The sequence below is a fragment of the Cebus imitator genome, unplaced genomic scaffold (genome assembly GCF_001604975.1).
Source record: "Cebus imitator isolate Cc_AM_T3 unplaced genomic scaffold, Cebus_imitator-1.0 Scaffold72, whole genome shotgun sequence".
Taxonomy (NCBI): domain Eukaryota; kingdom Metazoa; phylum Chordata; class Mammalia; order Primates; family Cebidae; genus Cebus; species Cebus imitator.
In genome coordinates this window covers 6,753,629-6,770,851 of record NW_016107387.1, presented here as the reverse complement: position 1 = coordinate 6,770,851, position 17,223 = coordinate 6,753,629, and the positions used below count along the sequence as shown (strand labels likewise).

The 17,223-nt window shown below is 48.4% G+C and overlaps 1 protein-coding gene across 2 annotated transcripts in view; it reads left to right on the top strand.

Moving 5' to 3' along the window:
• Positions 1-2: 2 nt before the first annotated feature.
• The window catches only part of POLR2A (RNA polymerase II subunit A), a 30,251-nt gene continuing 13,030 nt past the window's right edge, over positions 3-17,223 (top strand). Inside the window, exons 1-15 of one of the 2 annotated variants that reach the window (XM_017531615.2) lie at positions 3-495; positions 11,194-11,326; positions 11,465-11,601; positions 11,694-11,867; positions 12,037-12,318; positions 12,658-12,819; positions 12,950-13,170; positions 13,375-13,507; positions 14,302-14,426; positions 14,545-14,755; positions 15,618-15,827; positions 15,919-16,087; positions 16,267-16,361; positions 16,503-16,706; positions 16,877-17,099. In XM_017531615.2, the coding sequence (XP_017387104.1) occupies positions 403-495; positions 11,194-11,326; positions 11,465-11,601; positions 11,694-11,867; positions 12,037-12,318; positions 12,658-12,819; positions 12,950-13,170; positions 13,375-13,507; positions 14,302-14,426; positions 14,545-14,755; positions 15,618-15,827; positions 15,919-16,087; positions 16,267-16,361; positions 16,503-16,706; positions 16,877-17,099 (2,572 nt within the window). In that variant the 5' untranslated portion in view covers positions 3-402. The remainder of the gene's footprint in view (positions 496-11,193; positions 11,327-11,464; positions 11,602-11,693; positions 11,868-12,036; positions 12,319-12,657; positions 12,820-12,949; positions 13,171-13,374; positions 13,508-14,301; positions 14,427-14,544; positions 14,756-15,617; positions 15,828-15,918; positions 16,088-16,266; positions 16,362-16,502; positions 16,707-16,876; positions 17,100-17,223) is intronic. The other variant, XM_017531616.2, reaches the window with a different exon arrangement.

The window sequence follows — 17,223 nt, the reverse complement described above, 5'->3', positions numbered from 1 at the left end:
CTGCTCAGAAGCGCCGAGAGCGCGGCCGGGACGGTTGGAGAAGAAGGCGGCTCCCGGAAGGGGGAGAGACAAACTGCCGTAACCTCTGCCGTTCAGGAGCCTGGTTACTTATTTATTCGTTACCCTTTTTCTTCTTCCTCCCCCAAAAACCTTTTCCTTTCCCCTTTCTTTTTTTTTCCTTTTTGGGAGCTGAAAAATTTCCGGAAAGGGAAAGAAGGGCTCCTTTCGCTCCTTATTTCTCCGCCTCCTTCCCTCCCCCACCTTTCCCTCCTCCGGCTTTTTCCTCCCAACTCGGGGAGGTCCTTCTCTGTGGCCGCCCTGACGAGGTCTGAGCACCTAGGCGGAGGCGGCGCAGGCTTTTTGTAGTGAGGTTTGCGCCTGCGCAGCGCGGCTGCCTTCGCCATGCATGGGGGTGGCCCCCCCTCGGGGGACAGCGCATGCCCGCTGCGCACCATCAAGAGAGTGCAGTTCGGAGTCCTGAGCCCGGATGAACTGGTAAGCAGCTCTGCCCTCCCCTTTCTCCCTCCTCCTCTGGCGGGCGGGGCCGGACGGAGGCTGCGGAAACTTGGCGCTTCTCGCCGCCTGTGGGTTCCGGGCTGGGAGGATGGCTCAGCAGTGCCAAGACCGTGCAGGCGCCAGTCTCAGGCCTCCCAGAGTTATGTTTTGCAGAGTTGAGCAAGCTTAGCGCTTTGTCCTACTTTGGGGGCTGGCCGGAGGGAGAGAAGGGTGACTGATTTCACAGTATAGTTAACCTACGTTAAAGGCGAATCCTAGGGGGTCTACAAGTTTGATTAAGAAGCCAAACCCCGGATAGTTCCCTCCTATAATATAAAAATTAAGCACCTCCTGTGTTGTAGACAGAAAACACTGTGAGGTTTCAGAGGTGAACACGACAGACCAGGACCCTACCTTCAAGAGCACTGTCTATGTGAAGGGGCAGGCAGTAAGCATGAATACAATGAATGAACAAGATAATTCAGTTAATGGCAATTGTCTCAAATAGAGTGAAACAGGGTAATGCTGTGGAGAGTCACTGAGGTGCACTACTTTATTTATTTATTTATTGGGGGACAGAGTTTAACTCTTGTTGCCCAAGCTGGAGTACAATGGCAGGATCTCGGCTCACTGCAACCTACGTCTCCGGGGGAGAAGCGATTCTCCTGCCTCAGCCTCCTAAGTAGCTGGGATGACAGGCATGTGCCACCATGCTTGGCTAATTTTGTGTTTTTAGTAGAGACGGAGTTTCTCCATGTTGGTCAGTCTGGTCTCGAACTCCCGACGTCAGGTTATCCGTTCACCTAGGCCTCCCAAAGTGCTGGGATTACAGGCATGAGCCACAGCTCCTGGCTGAGGTGGGGCTACTTCAGTTGGGATGGTGTCAGGGTCTGGGAAGTTTTGTGTGAGAAGACGACATTACCTGCATGATGAGAGGCAGCGAGTCATCGAAGACATAGTTTCTAGGGTGAGAACTTTTCAGGGAGAGGAAATAGGAAGTGCAAAGGGTCTGAGGGAGAAATGAACTTGGACTTGACCTGGAAGCTGAAAGGTGACCAGTGTGGCTGAGGTTTAGTGGATGAGAGAAGAAGAGTGTTACAGAAATAGTCTGGAGAAGCATGGGATATTATGTATTATGGTAACGAGTCACAACTTAATTCTATTTTCAGTAGGTAGTCGTTGGACAATTATAAACAGGAGAGTGACAGCAAACTCACATTTGAAAAAATGTTGCTGTATGAAGAACTGATAGGGGACCAGGGAGGAAGAATGGAATCAGGAGAGACCAGAGAGAGGAGGGTAGTCCCAGGGGTGAGCTATTGGTGACTTGGACTTCTTCCCTTGTGGGGCTAAGTAGAGGGAGCTCACTGGCTGGAAAGAATGGAGTTAAGTGGCTGTTTGTGGATAGAGACCATTTTGCTGGGAGAGAGTTCAGCTATGTCAGGAGTCAGAACGTCCTGATCTCACACCATACCACAGAATCAGTTCCAGATGAAGTTAAGACTTTTTTTTCTTTTTTTTTTTTTGAGACAGAGTCTCACTCTGTCGCCCAGGCTGGACTGCAGTGGCATGATCTTGGCTCCATACAACCTCCGCCTCATGGGTTCAAGTGATTCTCCTGCTTCAGCCTCCCGAGTAGCCGGGACTACAGGCGCATGCCACCACGCCCGGCTAATTTGTTGTGTTTTAGTAGAGACAGGGTTTCACTCTGTTAGCCAGGATGGTCTCTACTAAAAATACAAAAATTAGCTGGACATGGTGGTGCCTGTAGTCTCAGCTACTCGGGAGGCTGAGGCAAAAGAATCGCTTGAGCCCAGGAGGCAAAGGTTGCAGTGAGCCAAGACCGAGCCATTGCACTCCAGCCTGGGAGACAGTCTCACTCTGTCTCAAAAAAAAAAAAAAAAAAAAAAAAAAAAAAAAGCTTAATATCTTTGCCTAATGATGCCCCTTTCCTAGTCTTGCATGATTCAGTAGTTTCTCCATTCATCTGTTAGCTCAGGCCCAAAACCTAAAAGCCGTTTTTGATTCTCTTTATCACAATCAGTTCGTCTGCCAGTGTGTCAGTTCTACCTTTAAAAATATGCCTGGAATCCGGTCGTTTATGACCATTTCCACCACCACATCCCACCATATTCCACCCCACTATCATCTTTTCCGTGGGCTGCTCTAAGTAGCCCTAGTTGGCCTTCCTTTGCAAGCACAACTAGAGCAGGCTAGAGAGATCTCTTCATCCCATCCCTTTCCTGCATGGAATCCTCTCCAGAACTTTCAGACTCTTTATTCTGACCTATAAAGTCCTGTTTTATCTGGCCCCTGCTTTCCTCTCCATCTCATTACTAGTCTCCTCTTTGCTTTTCTTTAACCACATTGACTGCTTGCTCCTCCAACACTGCAAGCTTATTCCTACCTCAAGGAGTTTATTATTCACTGTTCCTCCTGCTTGGAACAACATTGCTCAGACCTCTGCTCTGCATGCCTCCCTGTTCCTTTATGTTTATGTGCTCTCTGTTAAAGTAACATACCTTTTTTTTTTTTTTTTTTGAAACAGGGTCTCTCTGTCACCCAAGCTGGAGTGCAGTGGCTTGATCACAGCTCATTGCAGCCTCCTAGGCTCAAAAGATGCTCCCAGGCCAGGCACACTAGCTCACGCATGTAATCTCAGCACTTTGGGAGGCCCAGGGGGGCAGATCACGGGGACAGGAGTTCAAGACCAGGCTGGCAAAATAGTGAAACCCCGTCTCTACTAAAAATACAAAAATCGGCTGGGTGTGGTGGCATGCGCCTGTAGTTCAGCTATTCGGGAGGCTGAGGCAGGAGAATCGCATGAACCCGGGAGGCGGAGGTTGCAGTGAGCTGAGACTGTGCCATTGTACTAGCCTGGGTGACAGAGCAAAACTCTGACTCAAAAAAAAAAAAAGGAGATGCTCCCACCTCAGACCCCCAACCCCCACCTCAGTAGCTGGGACTACAGGCTTATAACCACCATGCCTAATTTTTATATTTGTTGTAGAGATGGATTCTCACTGTGTTACCCAGGTTGGTGAACTAGGCTCAAGTGATCCCCTGCCTCTACCTCCCAAACTGCTGGGATTCCAGTCATGAGCCGCTGGGCCGGTCCATGTCATATTTTTAGGAGAACTTCCATGACTACTCTGTTGAAATAGCATCCCCCTCTCCACGCCCCTGCTTTCTCTGACCATTCTCTACTGTATTTTCCTTTATAGTCTGTCATTCCTGAAAGGATTAGTTTTTCTGTTTCTTGCTTCCTTGCTAGACAATGGATTTCATGAGGGACCTTGTCTGTGTTATTCACGTTTTTTCAGTATCTCAGGCAGTGCCTGGCACATAATAGACATATAATAAAAATTGGTTAAATAGGCCAGGCTCGGTAGCTCACACCTGTAATCCCAGCACTTTGGGAGGTCGAGGTGGGCGGATCACCTGAGGTTGGGAGTTTGAGACTAGCCTGACCAACATGGAGAAACCCCATCTCTACTAAAAGAAAAAAAAATTATATACAAAAAATTAGCTGGGCATGGTGACACATGCCTGTAATCCCAGCTACTCGGAGGCTGAGGTAAGAGAATCGCTTGAACCCAGGAGGCAGAGGTTGCGGTGAGCCAAGATTTTGCCAATCCACTCCAGCCTGGGCAACAAGAGCGAAACTCTGTCAAGAAAAAAAAATTAAATTAGTTAAATAAACAAGTAAATGAAATAACTGGACAAATATTCATAGATACATGTAGAAGGACTTTTATTGCAACATTGTTTGAAAGTGGCAATGATTGGTTTTCCTCAATTCTTAAAAATGGGTGAAAAAAAACGAAAGTGACAATTATAAATCGCTTAATATTTACTAATAGGAATCCTGTTGAATAACTTAGGGTGTATTCTTACAATGTAATGGAAGACCTCCACACCTGTAATCCCAGCACTTTGGGAGGCCGAGGCAGGTGGATGATGAGTCAGGCATTCAAGACCAATCTGGCCAACATGGTGAAACCTCGTCTCTACTAAAACTACAAAAATTACTAAACCTCCACCCCTGTAATCCCAGCACTTTGGGAGGCTGAGGTGGGTGGATAGTGAGTCACAAGTTCAAGACCAACCTGGCCAATATAGTGAAACCCTGTCTTTACTAATACTACGGGCGTGGTGGCAGGCACCTGTAATCGCACCTGCTCGGTAGGCTGAGGCAGGAGAATCACTTGAACCTGGGAGGCAGAGGTTGCAGTGAGCCAAGATCGTGGCACTGCACTCCCAGCCGGGGTGACAGAGTGAAACTCCTGCTCAAAAAAAAATAGAAGACCTTCCCAGTAGGGTCCCACACTGTGCTGATACTCTGAGGCACTGTAGCACGCTCACAGCAGCTGCAGTGAGGTATTTTAAATTTCCAAGGGAAGCACAGGTCAGATACTCCGGGAACTCCTAGTTCCTGGTAGTTCAACATTAGTTTCAACAGTAGATGGTGCCAAATCCCTTTCTATGACGTCATATCTTTGTGAAGCTGGGTTTTTAGCAGTTGCTAAGTACAGGCAAAAATCAGTTCGTAGAAAAAATAAAGGTGGTGCTGTTCAGTTTGATTCCAAGGTTTGAGAGGTTGTGCAGTGCCTACCTAACAGGTGCCATAAATGAATGATGTGGCTATTTGAGAAAGAATAAAAATACCTTATTTTAATATATTAAAATAGTGTTTTCACATTATGTGTATTTTCTTAAATGGCTAGTAAGTTCCTAGGACATAAATGCTTAAGTTGTTTGGGTCTAGATGCTTAATAAGTTGCTGTCCTTTTTTTGAGACAGAGTCTTGCTCTGTTGCCTAAGCCAGAGTGCAGTGGTGAGATCTCAGCTCTCTGTAACCTCCACCGCCTGGGTTCAAGTGATTCTCCTGCCTCAACCTCCCAAATAGCTGGGATCACAGGTGCCCGCCACAGTGCCCAGCTAATTTGTATATTTTTGGTAGAGACAGGGTTTTGCCACATTGCCAGATGGATCTCAAACTTCTGACCTCAAGTGATCTGCCCACCCTGGCCTCCCAAAGTGCTGGGATTACAAGTGTGAGCCACCTTGCTTGACCGTGGCTCTCTTTTGACGTAGTGAGTGCTGTGAGTTACGGAAATGTTAAGGGCACTGTGGGCTGATGTTAGGGAATCTATGGATAAATGAAAAAGTTACTCAAGTGTATGCAGAGTGATGATCTTATGTTAAAATGGGGACATATTTACATTTTTTTAAAGCGTGAAAAAAAAAGTCTGGGTGCCATGGCTCGTGCCTGTATAATCCCAGCACTTTAGGAGACTGAGGTGGGAGGATCACTTGAGACTTGGAGTTGAAGACCAGCCTGGGCAGCAGCAAGACCCTGTCTCAATTAAAAAATAATAAATGGGCCGGGTACACTGGCTCACACCGGTAATCCCAGCACTTTGGGAGGCCGAGGCGGGCAGATCACCTGAGGTCAGGAGTTCAAGACCAGCCTGGCTAACATGGTGAAACCCTGTCTCTACTAAAAATACAAAAATTAGTTGGGTGTGGTGGCGAGTGCCTGTAATCCCAGCTACTTTGGAGGCTGAACCACAAGAACCAGTTGAACCTGGGAGGTGGAGGTTGTAGTGACCTGAGATTGAATAATAACAACAAATAAACAAAAGTATGGGACACTGTTGCCAGAATTCTACCGGAGTCATCTCAGGGGTGTATGATTGTTGGGGGGCTCTCATAGTCCTCTGCATGTCTTGAATTTTATACAGTGTCTATTTTAAGGGGCTAGACAGATGGTTCAGTTTTGGTTAGAAGGATGGGTGAGTAAGGGGCCCCTTGCGGGGGTCAGTGCATAGATGGACAGAGGGCTCTCTGAATTGGCTTTGAGATAGTTGTTGTCCTTGCTATTACAGATTTAGATGTTGCTAGGTGAGGGAAGGAAGCGAGGAGAGTAGGTACTAGAGATTTATACAGAGTGTGCAAAAAATTTTGGGGAAAGAGGGAGCTGGATTTCATTCACAGTTGTTGACCCCCCTATTCATTAAATACAACTGTCTACCATGGAATGCATAACTTAATTTATTTATATCAAATAAGGATTTGAAGCAGTAATTTTTTTTTTTTCTTTAAATACAGAATCTAGTTCTGTTGCCCAGGCTGGAGTGCAGTGGCATGATCTCTGCCCATTGCAACCTCTGCCTCCCAGACTCAAGCGACTCTCCTGCCTCAGCCTCCCGAGTAACTGGGTACAGGCACCCACCAACACTCCCAGCTAATATTTGTGTTTTTATTAGAGACAGGGTTTCACCATGTTGGCCAGGCTGGTCTCGAACTCCTGACTTCAGGTGATCTGCCCGCCTCAGCCTCCCATAGTGTTGGGATTACAGGCATGAGCCACCATGCCTGACCAGTAATGTATTCTCTTAGGTAGAGTGTGGGCTACATTAATGAGTCAGAAGATTATCCTTGTCTTCACATTATTTATAATCTTGTGCGGGGCTTCCTATACAGCAAATATTTACTTAGCCCCCACCATATGTTGGTAACTGGGCTAGGTGCTGAGGATGTAAAGAGAAATAAAACATAATCCTTGCCCTCAAGGATTACAGTCCGTTGGGAGAGACAGTTATGTAACCAGGTAATTAAAATGGGGCTGACAACCTTGCTGGGTGTGCATAAGGCTGGGAAGAGAAAGAAGACTTCACAAGGAGGTGACCTCTCAACTGGGTCTTAAAGAATAAACAAAAGTTTACCCTAAAGGGAGCATGTGAAGCAAAAGGAGTTTTGAGAAAGCTATTGTGCTCAGAACATAAATGTGTGGGAGGTAGGTAGGGGAATGTGGTACCAAATAAAGCTGTAAAAGCAACTTTAAGCCAAGTTATAAGGACCTTGTCAGCCTTGCTAAAGGCAGAGGAAAGAAAATGAGTATTTACTGAGATTCTGCGACAGCCCTTTTGTTCTGAGACCTCAGGGACAGAACCCAAAGAGAACCCAGCTGACTAGCCACCCCCTCAAGAGTTTAACCTTTATCCTGTAGGCAGTGGAACCAGTATTGGCTGAAGGGTTGGGGGCTAAAATATAATTTAAAATGACAGTTTGAGGCTGGGCATGGTGGCTCATGCCTGTAATCACAGCACTTTGGGAGGTCAAGGTGGGTGGATCACTTGAGGCCAGGAGTTTGAGACCATCCTGACCAACATGGTAAAACCCCGTCTCTACTAAAAATAGAAAAATTAGCCAGGCATGGTGGTGGGCACCTGTAATCCCAGCTACTTGGGAGGCTGAGGCACAAGAATCACTTGAACTCCTGAGGCAGAGGTTGTAGTGAGCTGAGATTGTACCACTGCACTCCAACCTGGGTGACACAGCGAGACCCTTTCTCAAAAATAAAAATAAAAAATGGGCCGGGTGTAGTGGCTCACGCCTGTAATCCCAGCACTTAGGGAGGCTGAGGCAAGTGGATCATGAGGTCAGGAGATCGAGACCATCCTGGCCAACATAGTGAAACCTCATCTCTACTAAAAACACAAAAATTAGTCAGGCATGGTGGTGTGCGCCTGTAGTCCCAGCAATTCGGGAGGCTGAGGCAGGAAAATTGCTTGAACCCAGGAGGTGGAGGTTGCAGTAAGCTGAGATCACACCACTGCACTCCAGCCTGGGTGACAGAGTAAGACTCTGTCTAAAAAAATAATAATAAAATTAAAATGAGAGTTTTTGAAATTGTAGTGCAGGGATAGCTCTTCTCATTAACCAGGATATGCGTGTCTGCTGTCTAGGACACCCCTGGCCCAGTCTCAGAAACCCTGACAGCAGAATTAGTCATTACGAAGGTGGTTGGCTTGGTTAGCATAGACTTTGAACAGAGAGAGGTTAAAAATTTTGAGCGTGATTTCCCTTAGGCCCCTCTACAGTGTCTGTTCTGGAGACTAGGTTTATAACTGCTTCCGCTTTTTCTCTTATTCAAGGTGAACAAACCCCCTTTATGTTTCTCACCAGACACAATGCAGTTGATGAGGTTCCAGCTTTGCGAATTTAGTCATACGTGGGGACTGTCTCCCTGAGATTTTGTCAGGTCATGTTGATGAGAATTTTGAACCTGTCTGAGGCTAAGAGGTATATTCAGAAGTTGAGCCTTGCAACTGTAAACCATTTTGGTTTCTACCCAGCAGTGGCCAGTCAGATCTATTATGAGGGGATTACTGGTTTGACTGTCAAGGTAACCTCTCTTTTTCCAAGTTTTTTGAGGATACTTCCCTGCAGTGCAGAGTCCTAAGCAGTAGGTCAGTTAAACAGACAGTTGTTAGGAGCCTGCTGTGTTTCAGGAAGGCCCAGGTGATTCAGGATGGTTGAGGGATTCTGCCTGCCTCAGAAGTGCTTATAGTTATGGGGAAGACACGCCCCCATAGGCCATTTTATTGCATTGTTGTATGTGCAGCCATAGAGGGGCTTGGATGCACCAGAGGAGGGGTGCCTGTGTATTTTGGAGAGGCTGTGGAAAGGCTTCCTGGAGGAAGTAGTGCCTGAGCTGAGTCTTCAAATAGGAGCTTTGTAGTGGGAAAGAACATTCCAAGCAGAGAGAGGCACTAGTGTACAGAAAACGTCAGAGGAGTGCAGCACGTGTTTTGCTGGGTGATAAGAGGACTCCAGGGGATTGTCAGTGAGGAGTAAGCAGGAAGGTGTGGAGCATCAGGGAAACGAAGGTTGGGAACATCATGAAATCCTTATGGTAAGCTGTCCTGCTGAGTTTGGATGTCAGTTTAAGGACAAGAGGATATGAATGATTATATTTTTATTTTATTTACTTTTGGCACACATTGTCATTTTAGAATGAGCACCCTAGTTGTGGTGTGGAAGGATTGGAAGAGACAGGCTGGTGACCATAGGAACGCTCTGATGTAGACTACAAAGGAAGGGCCTGAACTAGGGCGTGGTTGTGGGGATGGAGAAGAGAGGCAAGATTCAAGAAATACTTAGGGGGCCAGGTGTGGTGGCTCCCGCCTGTGATCCCAGCTGAGATCCTGCCACTGCATTCCACCCTGGGTGACAGAGCGAGACTCCCCCCACCCCACCCCGAAAAAAATAGGAGGTAAAAGTGACCAGTACTTGGTGAATGATTGAATAATAATAGTGGCCATTCATAAAGCAGCAATCACTTCCTTGATTTAAACAGGCTAATTAAGTTCTTAATGGTTACACAGTTTATAAGTAATAGAGGCAGAATTCCAAAGCAAGGGTCCCTGATAGCTAGGTCCATGTTCTTTGGACTGTTTTATGCTTGAAGGTAAGGAAAGGTAAGCATAGGTTTTCTGAGTCTAGGATGGAGACTAAAGGAAGAAGGCTTTTGTGGAAGAGTTTGCTTTTAGACCTGTTTAATTTGCGTTATTGGTGTGATGTTTGCAGGGGGTTCAGTAGGTAGTTAAATGTTTGAACCCTAAGTCCAGAAGAAAAGTGAGGCCTGGAGTTAGAGAGTTGAGAATGAGTGTACAGGCTTGCCTTGGAGATCTGTGAGTTTGATTCTGGACCACTGCAATAAAGCAAGTCACATGAAGTTTTTCGGTTGCCCTGTGCATATAAGTTATGTTTATACTATGCTGTAGTCTACTAAGTGTAAGTGGAATAGCATTACATCTTTGTTTTTTCTTTTTCTTTTTTTTTTTTTTTTTTTNTTTTTTGAGACAGTCTCGCTCTGTCACCCAGGCTGGAGTGCAGTGGCACAATCTCGGTGCACTGCAACCTCCGCCTCCTGGGTTCAAGCGATTCTCCTGCCTCAACCTCCTGAGTAGCTAGGATTATAGGCACCCAGCACCATGCCTGGCTAATTTTTTTTATTTTTAATAGAGATGGTGTTTCACCATGTTGGCCAGGCTGGTCTTGAACTTCTGACCTCAGGTGATCCACCCAGCTCAGCCTCCCAAAGTGCTGGGATTACAGATGTGAGCCACCATGCCCAGCCCATCGACTTCTGAGTTCTTCTGTTTCCTCCTTTCCTTCCCTGAAATGTCCCCGTCAAGTCCTGGCTCCACCTTTCTTGGGATTCCAGCTGTTCACTTTTGCTTCAGATCACTTCCACCAACCTGTGTTCCTAGCACCTGTTTCTCCAGTCTTTTAATAAAATCTCCCTCTGGACATGAAAGTGTTCAAGCAAGGTCAGGCCTTGAGAAGGAGGGCATGACAGAAATGAGGGTAAAGAAACAGGACTGCATCTCTGAGTGCCTTGTTCATTATCGGGGCTTGAGTTGGCATGTCTTGGGGCAGAACACCTGGGCTGTCATGGCAAGGGTACCAGTACAAAGAGGCTCCTGCCAGGGTCTCAGATGATGAGCTTGATTTCTGCTTGGGAGGAACAAATAAAGCATTGTTTTGTTTTTTGTTTTTCCTGAAACAACTTTTATTTCTTTTTGTGGTTAATCCTGTGGATGTCAGAGACCTAGAATTTAACCCAGATGGAAGTCGGGGGTTTGTGGGGTTTGTGCCTCCTAGTGGCAGGTGATTTGTATGGAACTCAGTGTTGACCATTGTTTAGTGTGAGTGCTTTTCCTCCCTCAGTGACTAGAATAAACCTCTGATTTGGGATATTCAACCCTTCCCCTTACTCTAGGCTAAACTTACTTTCTTCTATAAGTAGTTCAGGGTTTTCCCAGACCTTAGTACAGAGCCTCCCAGCCACAAAAGCTAGGAACTGGGAACGCTGTTTAGTTTTTGGCTTTCCTTTCTTTGCAGAAGCGAATGTCTGTGACGGAGGGTGGTATCAAATACCCGGAGACGACTGAGGGAGGCCGCCCCAAGCTTGGGGGGCTGATGGATCCAAGACAGGGGGTGATTGAGCGGACTGGCCGCTGCCAAACATGTGCAGGTAAGTGCTGGGGGCTGGGTGGGATGCCAAAGGGGAGGTAGGTTGGGTCCTCAAAGAAAACTAGGGCTGATGGTAGACACCTGGAGGCCTCAGAGATGAGTGGAGCTGGGAGCAAAGCACTGGGTGTGTGTCCCACAGGAAACATGACAGAGTGTCCTGGCCACTTTGGCCACATTGAACTGGCCAAGCCTGTGTTTCATGTGGGCTTCCTGGTGAAGACAATGAAAGTTTTGCGCTGTGTCTGCTTCTTCTGCTCCAAACTGCTTGTGGACTCTGTGAGTGGGGAATGGGCTCTGGTCTGGGAGGGAGGCTGCTGGTGGTGGGGAGTGGGATGGCTTCCACTGACCCTGCTCTGTCCTGTCCCCAGAACAACCCAAAGATCAAGGACATCCTGGCCAAATCCAAGGGACAGCCCAAGAAGCGGCTCACACATGTCTACGACCTTTGCAAGGGCAAAAACATCTGCGAGGGTGGGGAGGAGATGGACAACAAGTTTGGTGTGGAACAGCCTGAGGGTGACGAGGATCTGACCAAAGAGAAGGTGGCTGGGGCTGGTGGAGACTTGGGAAGGAGGGATCAGAAGGTGGCCATAGAAGCCTGGAGGGAGGAAACTGGAAGGGAAGGACATGGAGGAGCAGGAGGAGCTGGCCTGGTGTGGAGGGAAATGGCTCAACCTCTGGGCTCTGATGGCTCCTCTCTCTCCTCGGAAGGGCCATGGTGGCTGTGGACGGTACCAGCCCAGGATCCGACGTTCTGGCCTGGAGCTGTATGCGGAATGGAAGCACGTTAATGAGGACTCTCAGGAGAAGAAGATCCTGCTGAGTCCAGAGAGAGTGCATGAGATCTTCAAACGCATCTCAGATGAGGAGTGTTTTGTGCTAGGCATGGAGCCCCGCTATGCGCGGCCAGAGTGGATGATCGTCACCGTGCTGCCTGTGCCCCCACTCTCCGTGCGGCCTGCTGTTGTGATGCAGGGCTCTGCCCGAAACCAGGTCAGTGGCTCCAGGGCTCTGCCTCTTAGCTGGAGGGCAAGATATTTAAAGGGAGGAAGCCCTGTAGGTGGGGCCGGGGTGTGCCTGGGGGATGGATGGATGGATGGATGGATGGACCTGGGTTTGAAAATCCCCTGCCACTTACTGGTCGTATGACCTTTCTTGAGTCTCTTTATGTGGTTAAAGGCCACAAAGGTGTTTCTGAATCTATCAGTGATAGTGGGCAGCCCTGCCTCCTGGGATGGAGTGAGGATGAGAGCTGTGCTGTGTGCCTGGCACATGCCTGCCGAGCGCTGGCAGTGGTGGCTGGACCGTGATGATTCTGACTTCCTGCCTTAGGATGACCTGACTCACAAACTGGCTGACATTGTGAAGATCAACAATCAGCTGCGGCGCAACGAGCAGAATGGTGCAGCAGCCCATGTCATTGCAGAGGATGTGAAGCTCCTTCAGTTCCATGTGGCCACCATGGTGGACAACGAGCTGCCTGGCCTACCCCGTGTGAGTTAGCATGCTCCCCACCATCTGTGGATTGGAGCCAGGGTCGGGGCTAGCATGAGGCCTCAGAGCTCTGGAAGAGGGCCCAATGTTGACTTTCTGGGCCACCCCCACCCTGTGTTTTTCCTCACAGGCCATGCAGAAGTCTGGGCGTCCCCTCAAGTCCCTGAAGCAGCGGTTGAAGGGCAAGGAAGGCCGGGTGCGGGGGAACCTGATGGGCAAACGAGTGGACTTCTCAGCCCGTACTGTGATCACCCCCGACCCCAACCTCTCCATTGACCAGGTTGGCGTGCCCCGCTCCATTGCTGCCAACATGACCTTTGCGGAGATTGTCACCCCCTTCAACATTGACAGGTGTGCCTCCATTGGAAATGGCTAGGGAAGACATGGCCTCAGTGGCAAGGCTTTGAGACTGTGTTCATCCTACCTCGCGAGTGGGCTTGAAGCAAGGAGGAGTTGAAGTTCTGAAGTTGAACTTCCATTCAGGGCTCTGGGGTGAGGGTGGCTGCAGGGGCTTTTTAGGAAGCATCGTGTTCATTAAACCTCTTTCCTTCCTAGACTTCAAGAATTAGTGCGCAGGGGGAACAGCCAGTACCCAGGGGCCAAGTACATCATCCGAGACAATGGCGATCGGATTGACTTGCGTTTTCACCCCAAGCCCAGTGACCTTCATCTGCAGACCGGCTATAAGGCATGTCACAGGCCAGGGCCTCTCAGCCACCTGAGCAGAAAGCTTTCTGAAATGGGGCAGGCTGGGATAGGCCATCTGAGTCTGTCTTGTTCATTGGGATTTAGACTTGACTCTGTTGTTAAAGGCTACTGCTGCCCAGGTGTGCAGGCAGCTGCTGGCCACTGGCATTCAGGGTGAGGGTTGCACAAACCCAGGGGCAGCATGCATGTGGCAGAGAAGAGGGATCTGTGGAGGAACAGCACAGAAGGCTTTATGCTCAGAATTGCTCTTGCTTTTCTTTCCTCACTGAATTCCTTGAGATTGGTGGATGTTGTATTCTATTCATGCCTGATAACCTGGTGTCTGGCCCAGACCTTTGTCCAAAGGAGGTGTTTAATAAGTGTTTCAAGTGAATTAGCACCATGGTGTCATCTCTTTCAGGTTGCAAAGGATTTTTTTTTTTTATTTAAACTCTGGTGTGTAGAGTGTAGTGCTGGTATCTTGGCTCACTGCAACCTCTGCCTCCTGGGTTCAAGCAATTCTCCTGCCTCAGCCTCCTGAGTAGCTGGGATTGCAGGCGTGTAATCCCACGCCCAGCTAATTTTTGTGTTTTTAGTACAGATGGGGTTTCGCCATGTTGGTCAGGCTGGTCTTGAACTCCTGACCTCAAGTGGTGTTCCCACCTTGGCCTCCCAAAGTGCTTGGATTACAGACATGAGCCACCTTGCCTGACCTACAAAGGACTTTAGATTCATTGTCATTTCATTCTTAGATACCTCCTTCACTGAGACCTTTACCTTATCTTACTTCCCTAGGTGGAACGGCACATGTGTGATGGGGACATTGTTATCTTCAACCGGCAGCCGACTCTGCACAAGATGTCCATGATGGGGCATCGGGTCCGCATCCTCCCCTGGTCCACCTTCCGCTTGAATCTTAGGTCAGTCCCTGGCTGAGGGAAGCAGGTTGGAATTGGGGTTGGGGAGGCCACACTGGGCAGCTCCTTGAGGTTTCACTGCTGACATCTTCCCAACCCTGACTTTTCTCTTTCACTGTAGTGTGACAACTCCATACAATGCAGACTTTGATGGGGACGAGATGAACTTGCACTTGCCACAGTCTCTGGAAACACGGGCAGAGATCCAGGAGCTGGCCATGGTTCCTCGCATGATTGTCACGCCCCAAAGCAATCGGCCTGTCATGGGTATTGTGCAGGACACACTGACAGCAGTGCGCAAATTCACCAAGAGAGATGTCTTCCTGGAGCGGGTATGTGGTCAAAATGGAAACCTGGCTTAAGTGGGCAGCGGGGCTCCGGGTGCAAGGTGGAGGCCAGGGAGAAAGAGCTGTGGTTTTTTTCCTGACTTACCCTGCACTTGTCTGTTTGTGGGATTGCCTTTGCTGGTGGGCAAAAGAAAGGGGGATTAGGAAAACTCAGAGGCCAAAAAGGGTGTAAGGCATTAGTTCCCCCATTTAATTCCTTAAAATTTCATGTAATTCCAGATATTGTCTGTAAAGGAAAGATAAAGGGGAAAGTAAGTAGGACCTTGTTAAAATTTTATTTTTCAATTTTTTTTTTTTACCTTCACTCATTTCCTAATTATTAAGAGAAATTTATGCTTATTGTTTAAAAAAGAACAAAAACAACAATTTTACTATTACAATGAATTTTTAATTAAAAGTTTGGGACCGGGCATGGTGGCTCACGCCTGTAATTCTAGGATTTTGGGAGGCTGAGGCATACACATCACTTGAGGCCTGGCGTTGGAGACAACCCTGGCCAATATGGTGAAACCCCATCTCTACCAAAAATACAAAAATTAGCTGGACGTAGTGGCAGGCACCAGTAATCCCACCTACTCGAGAGGCTGAAGCAAGATAATTGCTTGACCCCAGTAGGCTGAGGTTGCAGTGAGCCCCGATTGTGCCATTGCACTGCAGCCTGGGTAACAAAGCAAGACCCTGTCTCAAAAAAAAAAAGAAAAGTTTGGAAAAAACTTTTCCTGACATCTCTGCCTCCAAAATCTGGTTTTCTCCCTTGGGCATGGAAACTCTCTAACATTTCTCTCACATTCCTGAGATGTGAGGCCTGCAGTTTGACTTCCTCTCCGTCTTACTCTTTGTCTCACAGGGTGAAGTGATGAACCTCCTGATGTTCCTGTCGACGTGGGATGGGAAGGTCCCACAGCCAGCCATCCTAAAGCCCCGGCCCCTGTGGACAGGCAAGCAGATCTTCTCCCTCATCATACCTGGCCACATCAATTGTATCCGCACCCACAGCACCCATCCTGATGACGAAGACAGTGGCCCTTACAAGCATATTTCTCCTGGGGACACCAAGGTAGGGCCTGGCTTCTGAGTATATGAGGACAGAATTTGGACATGGGAGCCAGGACCAGAGCAGGGGCCTTGAGTGGATGCTTTGTCCTTAGGTGGTGGTGGAGAATGGAGAGCTGATCATGGGCATCCTGTGTAAGAAGTCTCTGGGCACGTCAGCTGGCTCCCTGGTCCACATCTCCTACCTAGAGATGGGTCATGACATCACTCGCCTCTTCTACTCCAACATTCAGACTGTCATTAACAACTGGCTCCTCATCGAGGGTGAGCATGGAGGCGGTACCAAGACCTCTCTGTGACATCTCTCACTTGTTACTGTCTTTCCATCCCTTTCTTTCTTCCTTGGATTTGGTGTCCCTCCTTCTACTTTCTTGGCTATAATTCCATTCCATGTTTCTTAGAGGTCCAAAGAGGGGATTGCTGATGGTTTTCCCTATCTCTAGGTCATACCATTGGCATTGGGGACTCCATTGCTGATTCTAAGACTTACCAGGACATTCAGAACACTATTAAGAAGGCCAAGCAGGATGTAATAGAGGTGAGAGGGAAGGCTGCCAGAGACGGAGTACGGGGTTTCCAGGGACTTTGAACTTGGCATGATCAAGAGCAAAGGGAGTGCAAGGTTAGAGGGAAGGGGTGGAGAGTAGGTATGGATGTCTCACCGGAACTCTGCCTCCAGGTCATCGAGAAGGCACATAACAATGAGCTGGAGCCCACCCCAGGAAACACTCTGCGGCAGACTTTTGAGAATCAGGTGAACCGCATTCTTAACGATGCCCGAGACAAGACTGGCTCCTCTGCTCAGAAATCTTTGTCTGAATACAACAATTTCAAGTCTATGGTTGTGTCCGGAGCTAAAGGTTCCAAGATTAACATCTCCCAGGTGAGGAGCTGTATCTTTCCACACACGGGCCACACTGAAATTTGGGAAGAGGAAGGAAGCTGTTTGAATGTATCTTGGTCGGGAGGATCACAGGAGTTGAGGGAAAATCTTGGGAACCATTATTCTTAAGGCAAAGGGAATTCAATATGTCCCACCTTCCTGTTTCCCAGGTCATTGCTGTCGTCGGCCAGCAGAACGTGGAGGGCAAGCGGATTCCATTTGGCTTCAAGCACCGGACTCTGCCTCACTTCATCAAGGATGACTATGGGCCTGAGAGCCGTGGCTTTGTGGAGAACTCCTACCTGGCCGGCCTCACACCCACCGAGTTCTTCTTCCATGCCATGGGGGGTCGTGAGGGGCTCATCGACACAGCTGTGAAGACTGCTGAGACTGGTGAGGCTTTCTTCATGAGTCTTCCTTGGGCTATTAACAGGGACTGCTGCAGACTGAGAAACCCCTGATAGGTGGGGAGTGGAAATTCTCAGGCTTCTGTTCCCAGGGGTATCATTCTGGCCCT